Below are 21,380 nucleotides of genomic sequence, written 5' to 3'. Positions count from 1 at the left end.
TAATGTATATAGCAAATATACCAAAAAAATGTCACCATAAAAATGTCACCATAAAACCATGAATTATGGGCATTAGTTATGCTGGTTTACACGTCCACAGTTTCACGACAGGTCTGATTTATAACAGGAAACTTGTATGTTTCTAAATCTCAATATTTTTGTGTGAGTGCAGTCTTTTTCAGAAATGGCGCACGCAGATATTTACTGTTAAATTTACCCAATGGTTCTAAATGAGGCCCCAGGTCTGGTGACACTTACCCTCATGCCCTCGAAGCGGGACAGCGCTCTCAGGGGCCTCAGCGCTCGCAGCGTCCTCAGGGACTTGATGGCACTCAGCTCAGCGTAGCCCAGGGCGTTGGCCACAAGGCTGACCAAAGAGACCTGTAAACAGAATGATGTCATCATGAGACACGTGACTAGCTGATTGACACTCAGTGGAGGCAGAGCGGAGGCTGGAAACCAGGACATGGGTCACTGTCTCGCCTTGACTACATTACAGTATCATTTCAACAATGAAACAACAATACAATGTCTTTGCAATTACAAGCTGATTTTGATATCGTATTGGACAATAAGAACTTGGCTTAGCTTTGAAGTGGTCCTAAAGCCAGAGTCTTCTTCGGTTGAGGTGAAAAAGACATACAGTACCAGTCAAAAGTTTGGACACTCATTCAAGGGTTTCTTTATTTTTACTATTTTCTACATTGTAGAATAATAGTGAAGACGTCAAAATGATGAAATAGCACATCTGGAATCCTGTATCCTGTAGTCACCAAAAAAGTGTTACACAAATCAAAATATATTTTATATTTGAGATTCTTCAAAGTATCCACCCTTTGCCTTGATGACAGCTTTGCACACTCTTGGCATTCTCTCAACCAGCTTCATGAGGTAGTCACCTGGAATGCATTTCAATTAACAGGTGTGCCATGTTAAAAGTTTGTGGAATTTTTTCCTTAATGCATTTGAGCCAATCAGTGGTGTTGTGACAAGTTAGTGGTGGTATACAGAAGATAGCCCTATTTGGTAAAAGTCCATATTATGGCAAGAACATCTCAAATAAGCAAAGAGAAATGACAGTCCATCATAACTTTGTCACGAACCAGCTCGTAGCCCTTAACAAAAAGGGAGACAACGCAGAGATCGAGTAATAACAAAAATATATTTATTAACTGAAATAAACTAAAAACAATTAACAATGGTGTGTGCAGTAGTGTAAGTGAGTGGTTGCATGCATATATGGTGATAATGAGGGGTGTTGAGACGTGCCAAAACAAACCACAAAATGCCACAACCAAAAATATCAGTGTGTCTGTGTGGAGAGAGTCTCCTAAATGTATGGCGGAAAGGTGTATTTATCCCCGGGATACACCGGGGCCCAGGTGTCCCATTTCGCTGACGACACTCCCGGCTCCACTCATTGACATCCTATTAAGGACAACAAGAGCAATGAGAACGAATTTGGCAAGAGAGAAGGTCAGTCAATCCGGAAAATTTCAAGAACATTGAAAGTTCCTTCAAGTGCAATCGCAAAAACCATCAAGAGCTAGGATGAAACTGGCTCTCATGAGGACCGCCACAGGAAAGGAAGATCCAGCGTTACCTCTGCAGAGGATAAGTTCATTAGAGTTAACTGCACCTCAGATTGCAGTCCAAATAAATGCTTTACAGAGTTCAAGGAACAGACAAATCTCAATATCAGCTGTTCAGAGGAGACTGCGTGAATCAGGCCTTCATGGTCGAATTGCTGCAAAGAAACGACTACTAAAGGACACCAATAATAAGAAGAGACTTCCTTGGGCCAAGCAACATGAGCAATGGACATTACACTGGTGGAAATCTGTCCTTTGGTATCAGTCCAAATTTTAGATTTTTTGGTTCCATGTCTTTGTGTGACGCAGAGTAGGTGAATGGATGATCTCCGCATGTGTGGTTCCCAGCATTCGTTTGACACTTTTTTTGGGTACTACATGATTCCATGTGTTATTTCATAGTTTCGATGTCTTCTACAAAGTAGAAAATAGTAAAAATAAAGAAAAACCCTTGAATGAGTAGGTGTGTCAGGACTTTTAACTGGTACTGTATATGTACAGTGCATTCGGAAAGTATTCAGACCCCTTGACTTTTTCCACATTTTGGTATGTTACAGCCTTATTCGAAAATGCATTAAATATTATTTTTCCTCATCAATCTACACACAGTACCCCAAAGGTACCCACAAAGGAAAAACAGGTTTTTAGAAATGTTTGGAAATGTATTAAGAATAAAAGGTGAACAGGTTTTCATAGAGGATCTCTCTGTACTTTGCTCTGTTCATCATTCCTTCGATCCTGATCAGTCTCCTGAAAAACATTGCCACAGCATGATGCTGTCACCACCATGCTTCATCGTAGGGATGCTGCCAGGTTTACTTCAGACCTGACGCTTGGCATGCAGGCCAAAGAGTTCAATCTCGGTTTCATCACACCAGAGAATATTGTTTCTCATCGTCTGAAAGTCTTTAGGTGCCTTTTTGGCAAACTCCAAGCGGGCTGTCATATGCCTTTTACTGAAGAGTGGCTTCCGTCTGGCCACTCTACCATAAAAGCCTGATTGGTGGAGTGCCTCAAAGATGGTTGTCCTTCTGGAAGTTTCTCCCATCTCCAGAGAGGAACTCTGGAGCTATGTCAGAGTGACCATCGGGTTGTTGGTCACCAGCCTGACCAAGGCCTTTCTCCCCCGATTGCTCAGTTTGGCCGGGCAGCCAACGCTAGGAAGAGTCTTCTTCTATTTAAGAATGATGGAGGCCACTGTGTTCTTGGGGACCATTAATGCAAAATACATTTTTTGGTACACTTCCCGAGATCTGTGCCTCAACACAATCCTGTCTCAGAGCTCTATAGACAATTCCTTCAACCTCATGGCTTGGATTTTGCTCTGACATGTACTGTCAACTGTGAAACTTATATGTGTGCCTATCGAAATCATGTCCAATCAATTGAATTTCCCACAGGTGGAGTCCAATCCAGTTGTAGAAACATCTCAAGGATGATCAATGGAAACAGGACGCACCTGAGCTCAATTTCGAGGTTCTGAAAATGAGGTATTTCTGTTTTATATGTTTTTATATATTAGCAAACATTTCTAAAATCCTATTTTTGCTTTGTCATTATGGGGTACTGTGAGTAGATTGATTAGTATTATTAATATATTTTTTTACATCCATTTTAGAATAAGGCTATAACGTAACAAAATGTGGAAAAAGTCAAGGGGTACTAATACTTTCCGAATGCACTGTATGTATCTTCTTTTTTTGTGCAAGTGAAGAGGTAGTTTAAAAAAATACCCACGTCAACAATAAGAAAGTCCAACCAGCACCAGGCGTTGGTGAAGTATTTGGCAAATCCATAGGCCACCCATTTCAGCAACATCTCCAGGATGAAGATGTAGGTGAAGACTTTGTCCGCAAACTCCAACACCGTCTTAATGGTCTTCCTCTGTTCGATGTAGATGTCCTCAAATGCCTTGGTGTAAACACAAGCCAATCCGATTATCACTTCCTATAACCCACACTAATCTCATACACCAGAGCAGCTGCTGCTGCCTCATCAGATCTGTTACCAGTTAATTCTGTGTCAAGGGATCACAGAATGGTCAATTACACAGTACTAAGCGCTTTGAAAAATAGAGCAACCCTCACAGCATTTCTACTCCATTGTTTCTCATAAGGGTAATACTGTAAGTCAGACTATGGAAGAGAATCTGCCTGCCTGCCCTTCTCTCTCGTAGCTTCAGATCCTTCCCCAAATCATTACTTCCCCACTCACCAGCGCTCCACTGCTGAGCAGGATCATGAAGATGATAAAGCTCTCAAACCAGTTGTGCTCCACTATCCTGAAGCAGGTCTTCCTCAACGTCCACCACATCTTCCACTTGCCCTCCTCGACGTTCACTTGGCAGCATTGGAATCTACGGACACAGTCTGAAAGCAGACAGCACAGCTAAACAGATTATACTTCTGTTAAAAAGATCACCTCATTCCCAGAGAAATTCCCATGATGCATGTCTAACTATGTTCTGATCAGACCCATTCTGTTTCTGCGTTCCAGCTCGTTATGCCTGAAGCCATTCGCAAAAAACAAAAACAGTATCCACATCCTGAGACGTAGCCTATTGTATCTCTCACCATCAGTGAAGCATCCTTCAGCTTCCATGGACTCCTCAGGCTCCATGTCCACCGAGCCCTCTCTCTCTCCTGGGGGCCTGATGTCCACTGTACTGCCCTCTGATGAGCTCAGTGGACGGTCTTTACTTAGCTGCTGCAAGGGGAGCGAAGCCACAGCAACATTAGCATAGCACACCCGTGACAGGGCCTGGGACGCTAACATTTGCCCGGGAGCCTCATTACAATGGATCACCCAATGATGCAAGGGTGCTTGCCATATGTAAGCTCACAGGGCCTTTCTTTAGAGTTGTATCATTTCATGCAGAATCAATCAAAAGTACCTACAGGCTTAGGAGATGAGACACGTATAGTTTGCAAAGTCCAATTGTAGGCTAAGAGATGCTGGTATATGAGCACTGTTAGAAAATAGATTTGTATCTCGATAAAGGCTGTAGGTAAAAATGATTTCACTTTAGTTACATGGCATGCGTTCTCTAAAAGTGCGTGTTTGAACCAAGCTTGTGATCTTAATGATAGAACATGTGTGCTCCGGTATTTTCATGTCCAGGACTTTTTGACCCAAACAAACCAGTTTTTCCCCTCCCTTTACATTTCCCTCATTGACATGAAAACACATATGTCCGGTTGCTAATCAGTAGACAAGCCTCATTCATTTTAAAAAGAGGGTCGCCTGCATTAGCTTAACAGCAGATATAACAGTGTTGTGCACTTTAACCAAGACAGGCACTAAGGAGTCTGCATTCCAGGCTAGTGTCAGATTAGGACTGCCTAATCACTCAAACCTTCCCTGGAGACAGGGCATTAAACACCCAGGACGAGATAAGTTGACAGAGTAGTGTGATCTTACTGTGGAAATAATGTAGTTATAGATCCTATATGGTTTTACAAAGGCCTTTGTGGTTTTTGGACCCATGTGGATCACACATGTCCCCCCCAGTGATTGGGGACATTGCCCGGTGTAGGGTGCTGTCTTTCGTTTCGGGATGGGACGTTAAACGGGTGTCCTGACTCTGCATTCACTAAAAGATCCCATGTCACTTATCGGGGGTGTAGGGGTGTGAAACCCATTGTCCTGGCTAAATGTCCAAGCTGGACCTCATACCATCATGGCCACCTAATCGTCCCCAGCTTCCAATTGGCTCAATTATCCCCTCTCCTCTCCCCTGTAACTATTCTCCAGGTCATTGGTGTAAATGTATGTGGTCTCAGTCAACTTAACTGGTAAAAAAAGGGTTTAAAAAAATGCCTCCAATGTCGTTCTGCCCCTGAACAGGCAGTTAACCCACTGTTTCTAGGCCGTCATTGAAAATAAGAATTTGTTCTTAACTGACTTGCCTAGTTAAATAAAGGTTAAAAAATAAAAAATAAACATTTGACAATAAAAAATTGTCCTTAGAAAATGTCCTAAATACAGTGTAATAACTAGAGGAAGGATGGTTTTCGAAGAGGTGTGCTGGATTACAAAATGTATCAACTTCACCATGCACTCTTGACAATATTCAAACATGGGCCAATTGTATGAGGTATGTCAATACAGCTTATTCACCGTCTATCCTCAAGCACTTGGTGTCTTTCTACTGGGTGTGTCTTCCAACAGCCTTGAACTGAGAGCAGCCTTAATGCCTTTCTGGAGAGTGCAACAGCACTGAGCTGTCATGGGACCCAGCTAATGCAGAATGGGGAATGATGTGCATGCTACGATGATATATGCTCTGAATACTCCATTTGACTAAGCTACCGGAATCATAGAGATGTTTGACCTTCAATTTAGGTGCTGTTGTAGGCACTATGATATCTTCTCATTACCACATACTGTACTATACTCTACTATCTGTTTTTAGTAGTAACTCAAGAAGTTGCACCTCTTTTGGACTTCAGCTTATTCAGCTACCTAAGTAAAATATAATTAGTCATTACCATATAAGTAGTATTTATACTCTATATTCTTACTTGCACATCATTAATAACGGTATGCCTACTAACAACAATATTAATTTTGGAAACTCAGCTGATTGAAATAATGATGGTCCTCTTAAAAATAAGCATTTGTAATCATCTGCTTTCATCATTCCATTATGGATCATATTCGTCAAATGAAAATGCCATAATACATGTTTGGGCTGTGAACCATTCCTCCAATGAATTTTGATCTTCAAAATCCATTACTCTACAGCATATCAGTCAGATTTGTAAAGCTCCGGGTTCTCTCTGGCTGCTGAGTAATCCAGCCCCCCAAAAACCAAACCAAAGGAACAAAACCAAATAATAACCATGGGCTGAACTATTGATGGAAAAACGGTGGTGTTGATCATTCATTAAAAAAATTATTTGCAAAGAAGCCTTATATCAAAAATGAAATAAAATCTTATCAGGGCTGGCAGCATCAGAACGGCTGCTGAACGAATATAAATGAAGTAGGGAGGAAAGTATGATCAAGCAGAAACAAAACATAGATGAGCAATCCAATACAAAGGTTGTTCTTTTGTTGGTAAATGGAATAGGCAACCTCCATGGTTAGTGTTATGGACAATAAAGTGGTCTTACAAGTCTCCTCTCATTGAAAACCGTGAGAGCGTCTGTGAAACAGCTGCAATAACAAATGGGGTTAGGTGTGGTAAGTTACTGTGCCACATGCTACCTTGTCTGGGAGCAAAGCATGTTAGTCACATTATTAACCTCTCAGAAAATACACTTGGTGTAGAAGATACAGTCTCACCAAATTTACAAAAGTCATCATTGTTAAATGATAAAAATGATAAATAGTCATTACAGCACCATAACAACATGAACAGCAGAGTACAACAACATCAGCTAAATACCACCGTAACAGTGACATTTTATGATTGTCTGACTACAATGTTACCATAGATACTAATTCACAGTAGGCCCTCAGTTTATACCATATTCAGAGAGAGAGAGAGAGAGAGAGAGAGAGAGAGAGAGAGAGAGAGAGAGAGAGAGAGAGAGAGAGAGAGAGAGAGAGAGAGAGAGAGATGAATGGGCCTATCTACTACAACACAAGGCAATAAAGCTCCCTAAAGAGGAGGATGTAGCTGCAGAGCACTTAGACTTAAATGGCACATAATGTAATTTGAAGACTAGTATTTTCCTGTCTCTCTAGCTTCTCCTCGTTAAAGGGTCATGGTATACAGGGACTCCAGAGGATCCATAATGTCACATGCACATGCTTTGCTTGCCATGTACCGTGGGTTAAGTGCACCAGCATGACCACTGCAATGGAAGATCCTACTTATCTTAAGCAAAAGATGCATCCGCAGTGGACCACACCACAGCCAATATCTGAATCGGTCTTCATCCATCGTTCCTATTCTATTTGCCTCTCGCTCTATTCTGTCAGCCCATAAAATCAGAAGCCATAGATCGATGAGACATCGGGAGACGTACAGAAACGTAGTAATCACTAATGGCCCAAGCTTAACATGAGGTCTGCGAAATGACCCCCGACTTGCATATCTCTCATTGATGTCAATCCAGTACATGATCTAAAACTGTGATGAGGGGACTGGAGGGACTACATGTTATTGTTCCCTGGATGAAAACATAATGACAGTATTTTCATCATTGCGCATCATTTTGGGGAACTCTCTGACATATGCGGTGGTTCTGCGTCCATAACCTGCAACTGGTTGACACCGCCCAGTGAACAGCGAGTGAAAGGCCAGCAATTCCCGCTTCCTAAGCTCTAATGTGCCAAACACACAATATTACATGATAATATTTGAGCACCACCTGGCTCTGGCTGTCTCCATGTTCAGACACTGCATCACTTGGAAAAAGTGAAATGGTCTCTAATGAGTCATTCTAATGTAATTGTGTTAGACAATGTGGACAAACAAGAGCAAACAAGCAGATATTTGCATAATATCACTATCTTTTTTTCAGCTCATAAAGTCACTGTCTTTTTTTCAAATTGTAAACCTAGATCAACAGTTGATTTCAAACTAGGTACAAGAATCTCAGACTGTGTACTACTTCCACATAGAATCATGCCAGTCCAAATGAAGCGAACATGCTCACCTCTTTGCTTCCCTCTATGTCCGAGGAATCGCTGCTGAAGTCCTCAGTGTTGAGGTTTTCAAAGTCCGACTCCCCCACAGCGATGGGCACCGTGACGGTCAGACTGGGGTTGTGGATGAACTGCATGTAGTCAGTGTTGTCGTTGACTATGTACTTCCCTGCTGCATTGCTACCCACTCCCATGCCTACCCCACCGGTGGTGCCATTGTCATCCTTCACGTATTCAGGGTCTTTCATGATCTCCACAGTGGTGTGGTTGGAGTTGTAGTTGGTTCTGTGGAGGTCATCCAGGGGCTTGTCCTCGTTCAGGCTCCCCTTCTTTTTCCTCAGACAGATGCTGTGGAAGGAGCGGCACACCAAGGCCTTGACAAAGGCGATGCCCTGGTGGATGCGGCCTATGGCCACCGTCAGATTGTTCATCTCGCTGTCATCATCCGTGGCCGCCAGGTTATCAGTACTGAACGAGCTCAGCAGCAGGGCCAGGAACAGATTCAGGACCTGCCACACACACACACACACACACACACACACACACACACACACACACACACACACACACACACACACACACACACACACACACACACACACACACACACACACACACACACACACACACATAATGTTTCAAAGTTACTGTAATTGATAAAAACATACAATGGATTAACAGTAGTACAGATACAGTATAGAGCTGTAAACGTACCACCAGGTTCCCAATGACCATGACCATCATGAAGACGATGAGACACATGCTCTGGCCAGCCACCTCCATACAGTCCCACATGGTCTCGATCCACTCCCCACACAGCACCCGGAACACAATCAGGAAGGAGTGGAAGAAGTCATGCATGTGCCAGCGGGGCAGTGTGCAGTCTGTAGAGATCTTACACACACAGTCTCTGTAGTTCTTCCCAAACAGCTGCATGCCCACCACCGCGAAGATGAAGACGATGATGGCCAGGACCAGGGTGAGGTTACCCAGAGCCCCCACTGAGTTACCAATGATCTTGATCAGCATGTTCAGTGTGGGCCAAGACTTGGCCAGTTTGAACACTCTCAGCTGCATACAAAGATAAGAATAGGATTAATATTCATTGCTATTCCAATACGTTGACATTTTACTTTTTACCAGTGATTATTGACTGAAACTGCAGCATATTGGATGCTGTGCTGTAGTGTCGTTGCTCTTACCAATCGGAATGATCTGAGGACAGACATTCCAGACACGTTGGCCAAGCCAATCTCCATCAAGCTCAAACTGACAATGATACCATCAAATATATTCCAGCCTTCCTTAAAATAACAGTAAGGATCCAAAGCAATAATCTTGAAACACATCTCAGCTGTGAAGATACCTGTGAACACCTGAGTAAAACAACACACAAAACAGTGACAACAGTCATTAACATGTCATGGCGATTCCAAAATGGCCGATTCAAAGCGATATGGCAAAAAACAATTGACGTGACTGCGTACCAGGTTTCCCACAGAAAGCATTTTTTTGAAATCCCCAGACATTGAGTGGTGCTCCATAGCCATGAACACTGTGTTCAGAACAATACATATGGTGATAGTCAGGTCTACAAACGGGTCCATCACGATCATCTTGACTCTCTTCTTGATCCTCAGCCATGCCGGGCAACAGTCCCAGATGAGGAAGGTGTTGGCAAACTTGTACCAGCAAGGAGGGCATTCCTGTCTCGACTCTTCAAGTTCTGATACATATAGAGGAGAAATAACCGAAAACATGTGTTTTATGAATGTGTCCTCATTTAGTCTATTCATGCTATTTGTTTTAGGGGATGTCTAGGGCATGGTATAGTCATACACACCTTCCAAAGTGTTAGTTATAACACTAGCTACACTGAAGGCCCTCTGCTTGGCCCCTGGGTCCTCCAGGAAGTTCATAGAGGCCTGGTACGATTCACATCGGGCCTTTCTGTACTCTGGCTCCGTAGTGTTGCCCTGGACGTACATAGATTCATCTGTTACATGAAGTTGCATTGTTTGGAAGCATCTTCCATGGATTGATAAGTCAACACAAACCAATTGCATCAGCAGTTGGCACAAAGTTACCACCAAAGATGGCCATGTTCAAGAGGCTTAATAATCGCTTAACCAGGATGTTATTATCTGTTAACCCCTCCCCAAAATACTGTATTTGCAAACACATCAATAGCAATACTGAAATAGGTTCGTACATATGTGGAATACATGACAATCTATATGAAAATTAGATCTGTTTAGACTGCCTTCTATTTCATTTGTTGAAACACATGTTATGTTATGTTATCTTTCAGTGTGTGCATGTCGTGTATACCGTATAAGACCAAGGAAAACACGTGCAGTCAGAAAGGGAGAGAAGGGAATGCAACAATAGACACACTAGAACACCACAGCAGAAGCACAGTAGAGGCTCGGCAGGTTGGAAACCGCACAGAGCTGGTCTAGGTCATCCAGGCTAAACCAAACTTCCTTACGTTGTCATCGGTAGAGGCTTTATCTACTGTCACCTCTGGCAGAAGGAGTCCCTCAGGTGATGTGGGAAGTGAAGCCCTGCCCACCAGGGACACCACCCCATTGCAGTCCACGGAGCTGTGCTTCTTCCCATTGGCGGGCAACAGGACATGTGACGACATGCTGTTCTGGCTGAGGTTGCTGGAGCGCCGGTCGCTCCGCCGGGGGACAAACAGAGATCCCCGGCGACTGTCGTTGTCCTCGAAAGTACTGTTCTCGTCGTCTGCAAAGTCGTTCTCCGAGCCCATGTCTTGCGCTCGGTCCCGGAAGCTGAAGAGGCTTGCCTGGCTGTTTCGTCTGGATGAGAACAGGGGTCCACGGATACTCAGGAAGGACTGGGAAAGAAAGACATTCCTCAGTGCCTATCACTGGTATAAGCATGCGTTGAGAAGTGCAGTAATTTAAGATCGAAGAGCGGGTCCTGCAGATGATGATGATTGTGATGAAGATGACGCAATGATGTTGATTATCTCGAGGATGACCTCAGGGATAATATCAAAGGAAATGTGCAAGAGCATGAGGAAGAGGACAATGATGATTATGATGATAAGCACAATGCTGCTGCTTCTGCTGATGATGATAGGGATTATGATGATAAGGAAAATTTGGAATTGAGAGATGATGGTGCTGCTGAAAATGGAAAGGATAGCGTACGATGATATTGATAATGATGATGAAAATAATGATGATGATTATGATGAGGATGAGGATAAAATGTATCAAAAAGAAAAAACAAATTGAACTTAATGTTGATGATTATGCAAGTAATCTGACAATCAGGGGTAGACTCACTAAGGAGTGTGCAGCATGCACAACATTACAGCAATACAGCGAACACACAACGTTTTGATTGCGAAAGGTAAAGATAGGGGAAAGGAGCAGGTTAAAAAAGAAGAGGAGCCTGACCTGGTGTGGTGTGGAACATCTCATGTCGTAGTTGAGCAGGTTGGAGGCATCTATGGAGAAGCGGAAACGACTCTTTTGCATACTGCCCTCAGACTCAGACCTGTGAAACTTGTCATTGTCCCCTCTCTCCTCCTCTTCTCTCTGCTTTTTCTTCTTGCGCCTGTTGCGTCTCTCTTTGGCACTCTTGGAACTGAGTTTGGAGGCCTCGGAGGAGGTGTCAGTGAGCTCCCCTCTCTCACTGAACTCCCCACTCTCACCTGCTGTCACCGCTGCCGCCGCCTGTAAGCCAATCAACACAGAGAAACCACTGTCGTCAAGGGCAACACAAGACTCAGCAGCAGCACATCAGAAATGACAGAAAAATATTGGAAGCTTATGCAGGGCATTTTCAGGTCATGGTAAAAATAAGATAACACTAACAATAAGATAACACCAACAAAATAAGATAACACTAACAATGATTTAAAACATTTGACCAAGGTTGTTGAAATGGGTGTGCTATAATTATGCAATAAGGCCAGAGGAGGTGTGGTATATGGCCAATATACTATGACTATAGGGCTGTTCTTACGCACGACGCAACGCAGAGTGCCTTGATATAGCCCTTAGCCGTGGTATATTGGCCATATATGACAAACCCAAGGTGCCTTATTGCTATTATAAGCTGGTTACCAACGTAATTAGAAGAGTAAAAATACAATGTTTGTCACACCTGTGGTATAGAATCTGATATACCACGGCTTTCAGCCAATCAGCATTCAGGGCTTGAACCACCCAATTTATGATGGGATTTATATCGGTGACATTGTCATGTTCGCTTGAATAATTATCGGACCAAGGCGCAGCGGAGGTTGAGTTCCACATCTTTATTTCTAAGTGAAACTTAAGCAAAACAAAACAATAAAGAAACAACGAAACGTGACTAAGTGGTGCACATGCACATGCACACAACACAAAATAATATCCCACAAACACAGGTGGGAAAAACAGTTACTTAAATATGATCCCCAATTAGAGACAATGATTACCAGCTGCCTCTAACTGGGAAACATACAAATCACCAACATAGAAAATATATAAACTAGATCACCCCCAGGCACACCCTGACCTACTTCACCATAGAGAAACAATGGCTCTCTATGTTCAGGGCGTGACTGACATCTTGTACCTGTGCGTCCTCCTGTTGTCTCTTCAGCTTCTGAAACTCCTCCTCCTTCTGCTGAGCCTCCTCAATGGTGGCCTGGTTCTGCTCGTCGTAGGCCATGGCAACCACAGCCAGGATTAGGTTGATAAGATAGAAGGAGCCCAGGAAGATGACCAACACAAAGAAGATCATGTATGGCTTCCCAGCAGCCCTCAGGGTCTGGAAGAGTGACAGTGTGGAACAACACCGCTTATAACACATCTCTATCTCTCAGCGATACCCAAGAGATTCGCTACATATACTGTCAGAGCACAGAAGCTGGCTCAAATAGGTCTGTCCAATGACAACACAAGGAGTTCCTTCCACATGTTAAAAATAAAAAGCCTCCAATATCACATGGCATGAAGCAGACAAACCATAGAGTTTCATAGAGGGCCCAAAGCCTGGGCCCAAAGCCTGTTTTAGCCAGGGCAGCGCCATAGAGGTAGCCTTGTGGAACCATTCTGTAAATAGAATGGCAATCAGGCTGGTTCCACCAGGCTACCATTGAGGGCTTTCAACATTTTGAAGTAGTCAATTTGGTGGAAAACATTCCATATCTGCAGGTGGAAGTTAACTTCTTATGGCTGCAGGGGCAGTATTGAGTAGCTTGGATGAAAAGGTGCCCAGAGTAAACGGCCAGCTTCTCAGTCTCAGTTGCTAATATACAGTGCCTTGCGAAAGTATTCGGCCCCCTTGAACCTTGCGACCTTTTGCCACATTTCAGGCTTCAAACATAAAAAAATAAAACTGTATTTTTTTGTGAAGAATAAACAACAAGTGGGACACAATCATGAAGTGGAACGACATTTATTGGATATTTCAAACTTTTTTAACAAATCAAAAACTGAAAAATTGGGCGTGCAAAATTATTCAGCCCCCTTAAGTTAATACTTTGTAGCGCCACCTTTTGCTGCGATTACAGCTGTAAGTTGCTTGGGGTATGTCTCTATCAGTTTTGCACATCGAGAGACTGAATTTTTTTCCCATTCCTCCTTGCAAAACAGCTCGAGCTCAGTGAGGTTGGATGGAGAGCATTTGTGAACAGCAGTTTTCAGTTCTTTCCACAGATTCTCGATTGGATTCAGGTCTGGACTTTGACTTGGCCATTCTAACACCTGGATATGTTTATTTTTGAACCATTCCATTGTAGATTTTGCTTTATGTTTTGGATCATTGTCTTGTTGGAAGACAAATCTCTGTCCCAGTCTCAGGTCTTTTGCAGACTCCATCAGGTTTTCTTCCAGAATGGTCCTGTATTTGGCTCCATCCATCTTCCCATCAATTTTAACCATCTTCCCTGTCCCTGCTGAAGAAAAGCAGGCCCAACCATGATGCTGCCACCACCATGTTTGACAGTGGGGATGGTGTGTTCATGGTGATGAGCTGTGTTGCTTTTACGCCAAACATAACGTTTTGCACTGTTGCCAAAAAGTTCAATTTTGGTTTCATCTGACCAGAGCACCTTCTTCCACATGTTTGGTGTGTCTCCCAGGTGGCTTGTGGCAAACGTTAAACAACACTTTTTATGGATATCTTTAAGAAATGGCTTTCTTCTTGCCACTCTTCCATAAAGGCCAGATTTGTGCAATATACGACTGATTGTTGTCCTATGGACAGAGTCTCCCACCTCAGCTGTAGATCTCTGCAGTTCATCCAGAGTGATCACGGGCCTCTTGGCTGCATCTATGATCAGTCTTCTCCTTGTATGAGCTGAAAGTTTAGAGGGACGGCCAGGTCTTGGTAGATTTGCAGTGGTCTGATACTCCTTCCATTTCAATATTATCGCTTGCACAGTGCTCCTTGGGATGTTTAAAGCTTGGGAAATCTTTTTGTATCCAAATCCGGCTTTAAACTTCTTCACAACAGTATCTCGGACCTGCCTGGTGTGTTCCTTGTTCTTCATGATGCTCTCTGCGCTTTTAACGGACCTCTGAGACTATCACAGTGCAGGTGCATTTATACGGAGACTTGATTACACACAGGTGGATTGTATTTATCATCATTAGTCATTTAGGTCAACATTGGATCATTCAGAGATCCTCACTGAACTTCTGGAGAGAGTTTGCTGCACTGAAAGTAAAGGGGCTGAATAATTTTGCAAGCCCAATTTTTCAGTTTTTGATTTGTTAAAAAAAGTTTGAAATATCCAATAAATGTCGTTCCACTTCATGATTGTGTCCCACTTGTTGTTGATTCTTCACAAAAAAATACAGTTTTATATCTTTATGCTTGAAGCCTGAAATGTGGCAAAAGGTCGTAAAGTTCAAGGGGGCCGAATACTTTCGCAAGGCACTGTATGCATATTATTAGTAATATTGGATAGAAATGAAAAGATGCTAGAATATGCATATTGTCAGATTATGATAGAAAACACTCTAAAGTTTCCAAAACTGTCAAAATATTGTCTGTGAGTATTACAGAACTGATATTGCAGGCGAAACCCCGAGGAAAAACAAACCAGGAAGTGGCTTCTATTTTGAAAACTCCATGTTCCATAGCCTGCCTTTGCTCCATTTAAAGGGATATCAACCAGATTCCTTTGTCTATCGCTTCCTCAAGGTGTCGACAATCTTCAGACATAGTTTCAGGATTTTATTTAGAAAAATGAGTCAGAAAGATAACATCGCGTCAGGTGTTCGCATGAGTTTTGCTCGTGCAACAGAGTTTGGGCAGCCATTCCCTCTCCTACAGAAAAATACAGTTGCGGTTGATATATTATCGATTATATATTTTAAAAACAACCTGAGGATTGATTATAAAAAAACGTTTGACATGTTTCTGTGGACATTATAGAAACTATTTGGAATTTGTCTGCGTTGTCATGACCGCTCTTTCCTGTGGATTTCTGAACATAATGCGCCAAACAAACTGAGGTATTTTGGATATAAAAATCATCTTTATGGAACAAAAGGAACATTTATTGTGCAACTGGGAGTCTCGCAAAGATCATCAAAGGTAAACAATTAATTTGATTGCTTTTCTGATTTTTTGTGCCCAAGCTACTTGATGCTAGGTGTACATAATGTTTTGTCGAGTGATCAATTACCGTACACAAACACTTGGATTGCTTTCGCTGTAAAGCATATTTTCAAAATCTGAAACGACAGGTGGATAACCAAAAGGCTAAGCTGTGTTTCGTTTTGTTGCACTTGTGATTTCATGAATATAAATATTTTTAGTAATATTATTTGAATGTGGCAATGCAATTCATTGGTTGTTGATGACAATTATCCCGTTAACGGGATGGCAGCCATAAGAAGTTAATCACCAACCTTGGTTTTATACGGTTCCTGATTAGATTATACACTCCAGCAAAGTAGGGGGTGTTATGCGCATTATCAGTCTATTTAAAGACTGCCAGTACACTCAACGTAGAAGAGACAGAAATGGACTACTTTAAAATGTAGATATTCCTCAAAGGTGCTGCCCATGCTGTCACAAAAGTGGCCATTGCAAAGACAGGAGATGAGCTCTCTAGTACATCTCTATGAGACAGACCTGCTGGTAGAGTTTCTCCCAGTAGTCCTGAGTCATCAGTCTGAACAGAGACAGGAAGGCCCAACTGAACGTGTCAAAACTGGTGTAGCCGTAATCTGGGTTCCGGCCCGCTTTGATGCACCAGAATCCCTCTGGGCACAGCCTACAACAAACAACAAGCCAATCATAATCCCTATCTCTGCATTCACAATATCTGGTTTTCACAATAAGTCTATTTTGATGTTAAAGCACAAAGACATGCACGAGGACAAGCACGCACGCACACATTTGCATGCATACGCAAACCACGCACACAAGCACAATTAATAATGCATCCTGACGATCAGATACAAAGACAGTAATGTGGGCTCGATCTTACCCGGCACCACTGCCATTTCCACAAAGCAAAGCATCGTTTTTACCTGGGAGGTAGTAATAATTTTCTACAGGAAAAAGAGACAAAATCAATCTTTCGCCAACTGCAAAAAGAATAAATGATTTCCATCCTCAATACCTTCACACAGCATTGTAACTAGAGAACAGTTCAAAGCTTTATTCACAAAAAAAGCACTTTCTCTGGTCGTTAAAAATGCTCAATCTATTTTCTCCCCTCTTACCCCATGGTTGCCCAGGTCCTAGTGTTATGGCCATCAGGGTGCCACTGCCATTTTCCCCACTTAGGTGATGACTCAATACCCTCCGTGTTGACAAGCTAAACGTTCCACTAGTATCATCCACCAACAGGCAGTGTTATGATGAACCGCCAAACTACTTCCCACCAGAAGCTCTTACAAACCCCTCAGCCATTCCTGTCATTTTACATTACGCTCTTTAGCCAGGATCTGCTCGTTTGGCTGCTAGCAATGAGCTGTGACTCACACACTGTAGTCTGAGGCTTATAGCATGGCCTTCACTAACCCTCCATTGACTGTCTGAAGCCAAAGAAACATGCTTACTGGGATCATTCGTGTAATAGGTCCAGTTGAACGAGCTGGTCTTGTTGAGGTCCGTCCCATTAAAGTCGACTGAATCATCAAAGAGGTTGGTTGAGTTAAGAGGGATCCTTAAACATTTGTTTCTTAAATTCCCCATGAACAGCTGCAGGCCTACTAGGGCAAAGACACTTAGGCAGAATACAGTGAGGATCATCACGTCTGACAGTTTCTTCACTGACTGGATCAGCGCTCCCACAATGGTCTTCAGGCCTGCAGGACACGACAGAACCTCACTGTTATTCGCATAGGAGTCTTATACAGTGTATGCAAAGAAGACACCTTCATTTGTACACAATGTAAACATCACAGCATGAAACAGCATGTCTGTTGCTTCATATGTTTAAAAAAAAACAAATGTGTGGATGTGTCCAAAAGCAGCTGCTCATATAATTGTCAGAGATGGGAACGCTGGCAGTGCGGTCCAATTCGACTGTCTCGATGGGTCGTACACCACGAGGATGAGGTTTCATCTGTTACCCCTAGGGTTGCAAAGGGAGGGTATATTACTAGAAACGTTCAAAGTTTACCAGTAAACTACCAGAATTTTGGTATCATTCATTTATTATAATTATTTCAAGACATCTAGACATCATTTATTTCAAGACATCTAGTGGCCCTTTGGGGATATGTCTGTAATTATCTCTGACCTCTGTGTGGCCTTATCACATGTAAAATATATGACATCATTAAATAAGATGATTTAAAAATATAAAACAACAAAGCTGTTAAACATTATCTTAAATATAAACCGTCAACTTAGTGAATACTATTGGTGTTTAATATTAGCATTTCAGCATAATATCCTTTATATATTTTTTGCAAACTTTATATTTATTTTACTAGGTTAATATGTATTTGTTATCAACGTTTTGGCGTCAAACTGGTGGCAGTTGTGAAGAAAAGACAATAGCTGGAATAATTGCAGAGTTAAATGAAAATAATGCCATTGTTGATTAGATGCTTTTTTTCATTAATTAGGCAATTTTCTTTAAAACCATATGGTCTATCTACTAGAAACTCAGACAATACGGACACATACATACAAAATGATTACTATATGTGTTTTTTTTAAGTTATTAAATTATGAATTACCAAATGTATGATATATTGCAGTGGATTTTCTGTTAATTACCCAAATTACTGAAGATTCTGGCAACTTTGGTAAATTACCGATATCTTTGCAACCCTAGTTATCCCATGTTCTTTTCTCCACTAGAGTTATATGAGCCATTATAAGCACATCATCTTTTCCGTCTAAGATCAAACGCCCAGTAATATGTTTATAGCACACATCCATAAATGACAATGTAGCTAAAAATAAAGTTCTTTATTGCTCTACAGGTGATTATAAAAACCAATATGCCTACTCATAGTTGTTATAATGTCCAGGCATTTCTCGCCACAATTGACATACTGTGCATTCGGAGAGTATTCAGACCCCTTTCCTTTTTTCACATGTTGTTACGTTGCAGCCTTATTCTAAAATGGATTAAATACAAATAAAAAACTCATCAATCTACGCACAATACCCCATAATGGCAAAGCAAAAACAGTTTTACTTTTATTTTAGCAAATGTACAACTGAAATATAACATTTACATAAGTATTCAGAAGCTTTGATATGAGGTGCATCCTGCTTTCATTGATCATCCTTGAGATGTTTCTACAACTTGACTGGAGCACCTGAGGTAAATTCAATTGATTAGACATGATTTGGAAAGGCACACACTATCTATATAAGGTCCAACAGTTGACAGCACAGGTCAGAGCAAAAACCAAGCCATGAGGTCGAAAGAGTTTTCCGTAGAGCTCTGAGAATAAGATTGTGTCGAGGCAAAGATCTGGGGATGGGTACCTATACATTTCTGCAACATTGAAAGTCTCCAAGAACGGCCTCCAACATTCTTAAATGGATGAAGTTTGTAACCACCAAGACTTCTTAAAGCTGGCCAAGCAATCGGGGGAGAAGGATCTTGGTCAGGGAGGTGACCAAGTACCTGATGGTCACTCTGACAGAGATCCAGAATTCCTCTGTGGAGATGGGAGAACCTTCCAGAAGGACAACAATCGCAGCACTCCACCAATCAGGCCTTTATGGTAGAGTAGCCAGATGTAAGTCACTCTTCAGTAAAAGGCACACGACAGCCCACTTGGAGTTTGCCAAAAGGCATGTAAAGGTCTTTCAGACTATGAGAAACAATATTTTTTAGTCTGATGTAACCAAGATTGAACTCTTTGGCCTGAATGCCAAGCATCATGTCTAGAGGAAACCTGGCACCATCCCTACGGTGAAGCATGGTGGTGGCAGCATCATGCTGTGGGGATGTTTTTTAGTGGCAGGGACTGGGAGACGAATCATGATCGAAGGAATGATGAACGGAGAAAAGTACAGAGAGATCCTTGATGAAAACCTGCTCCAGAGCACTCAGACTGGGGTGCAACAGGACAACGACCCTAAGCACACAGCCCAGACAAGTCTCTGAATGTCCTTGAGTGGCCCAGCCAGAGCCTGGACTTGAACCTGATTGAAAAAAAAAACAATTGAATCCATTTTAGAAGAAGGCTGTAACGTAACAAAATGAGGAAAAAGTCAAGGGGTCTGAATACTTTCCAAATGCACTGTATGTATGCTGTACTGTAGATATGCCAGTGTGCTATAAACCTTACTAAGAGCTTGGATCAGAAAATATGTCTCAGAGTACAATAACAAAAGCATGCATGTCTGTGGGGGTGGACATGCATCACGATTCGCTCTGACATATGACACACCCTTACTAGACCAACAGCACAGTCGGGAGCAGTTGAATGAAGGCAGACACCCCAGTCAGGGAGGACAATGACAAGCAACCATCCCAAACAGCAAAGGAAGGAGAGGAGAGCTGGACAGCACCACAAACGCAATTACACAAGCTGGATGTAAACAGTCTCATGCAAACAAAATCGACTAAACCCCCAAGTCTGTTCTGGAGAAATAAACAAATTAAGAAATAAAATAGTAGGTCTAAAAGCAGGGAATCCTTTCCATTTCAAGGAACTGCTTCAGATTACTGATTTTACTGGCCACATTACAACAGGCAAACCATCAGACCTAAATAAAAACGTAAAGGTGAAGTGACCCTTAAACTTTGATGGAGTGAGTAGTACATTACCACCCTTTGGCCCCTAAACCTTAACCCTTAACCTTGCTCTCACCTGGGATGACCGATATAGTTTTCAAAGCTCGGAGAACCCTGAACGTTCTCAGTGCTGAGACATTGCCCAGGTCCACAAACTCTGTGACATATCTGTAATAAGGGGTAGGACACAAACAGACGCCATGACAGGACAACAGAGAGCAGTCGGAGGAAACATGACACAAGGAAGGGGCTGGCTGACAACTGGCAGCAGGCACTCCTTACCTGGGATAACTGAAATAGTTTTCAAAGCTCTTAGTACTCTGAAAGTGCGAAGAGCTGAAACATTGCCTAGGTTTACAAACTCTGTTACATACCTGCAGGAAAATTCACAATTACAATAGAGCTTGTGTAGTTCAGGAAAAAAGACATTCATGTTACATGGCAAGGGCCTTAAACCCCTCAAACACCATTACAAGGTGGGATAGACAATAGGTGTGAGGAGTCTGAGGACAATTAACAAGGATTAACACTATCAAAGTTCACGTTAGTCTGAGCAGTATGAGTGCCTCAATATTCATCATGGTTTTGTACATACAGGAACTTGCAACCATCCTAACACAGTACTGCAATACGACTGTTCTCTTGTGTAAGCCACCAACAATGAATGCACTAACAACACAAAGAATAAACCAAGGTGGCATGTTGCCCCTGAACAACAAACAGAATCGATGTTGTAATCTAAATCGACATTCGCCCTGTACTTGTTGTAACTCATCTGCCTCAAGCAGCAAAAACAAACCGTAGTGAAGGCCGGTAGGTGTTAGTAGAAATACATGTAGGCAAAATTACTAGCAGTGTAGAAGTGGGTTTGTTGTGAGAATTTTATATAGTGAACATTAGTGACTGTACAGCAGGGGTCCCCAATTACATTCAGCCTGGGCCAATTTTTCCTTGAGCGGCCAGGACAAAGTTATAAATGA

The 21,380-nt window shown here is 42.2% G+C and overlaps 1 protein-coding gene across 1 annotated transcript in view; it reads right to left on the bottom strand.

Annotated features, from left to right (window-relative positions):
- LOC124043840 (sodium channel protein type 2 subunit alpha-like) overlaps positions 1 to 21,380 on the bottom strand; it is a 36,803-nt gene that overhangs the window by 14,689 nt on the left and 734 nt on the right. The window contains exons 3-18 of the mRNA XM_046362883.1: positions 20,477 to 20,568; positions 17,246 to 17,494; positions 16,669 to 16,732; positions 16,311 to 16,452; positions 12,795 to 12,989; positions 11,627 to 11,905; positions 10,684 to 11,055; positions 10,036 to 10,168; positions 9,680 to 9,918; positions 9,395 to 9,568; positions 8,907 to 9,263; positions 8,204 to 8,701; positions 4,166 to 4,298; positions 3,807 to 3,961; positions 3,330 to 3,503; positions 259 to 381 (exon numbers count right to left, since the gene is read on the bottom strand). Coding sequence (XP_046218839.1) covers positions 259 to 381; positions 3,330 to 3,503; positions 3,807 to 3,961; positions 4,166 to 4,298; positions 8,204 to 8,701; positions 8,907 to 9,263; positions 9,395 to 9,568; positions 9,680 to 9,918; positions 10,036 to 10,168; positions 10,684 to 11,055; positions 11,627 to 11,905; positions 12,795 to 12,989; positions 16,311 to 16,452; positions 16,669 to 16,732; positions 17,246 to 17,494; positions 20,477 to 20,568 — 3,379 coding nt within the window. The remainder of the gene's footprint in view (positions 1 to 258; positions 382 to 3,329; positions 3,504 to 3,806; positions 3,962 to 4,165; positions 4,299 to 8,203; positions 8,702 to 8,906; positions 9,264 to 9,394; positions 9,569 to 9,679; positions 9,919 to 10,035; positions 10,169 to 10,683; positions 11,056 to 11,626; positions 11,906 to 12,794; positions 12,990 to 16,310; positions 16,453 to 16,668; positions 16,733 to 17,245; positions 17,495 to 20,476; positions 20,569 to 21,380) is intronic.

The sequence above is a fragment of the Oncorhynchus gorbuscha genome, linkage group LG09 (genome assembly GCF_021184085.1).
Source record: "Oncorhynchus gorbuscha isolate QuinsamMale2020 ecotype Even-year linkage group LG09, OgorEven_v1.0, whole genome shotgun sequence".
In the NCBI taxonomy this organism is placed as follows: Eukaryota; Metazoa; Chordata; class Actinopteri; order Salmoniformes; family Salmonidae; genus Oncorhynchus; species Oncorhynchus gorbuscha.
Note: the sequence above shows the minus strand (reverse complement) of the source record. Positions and strands in the feature narration are given on the sequence as shown.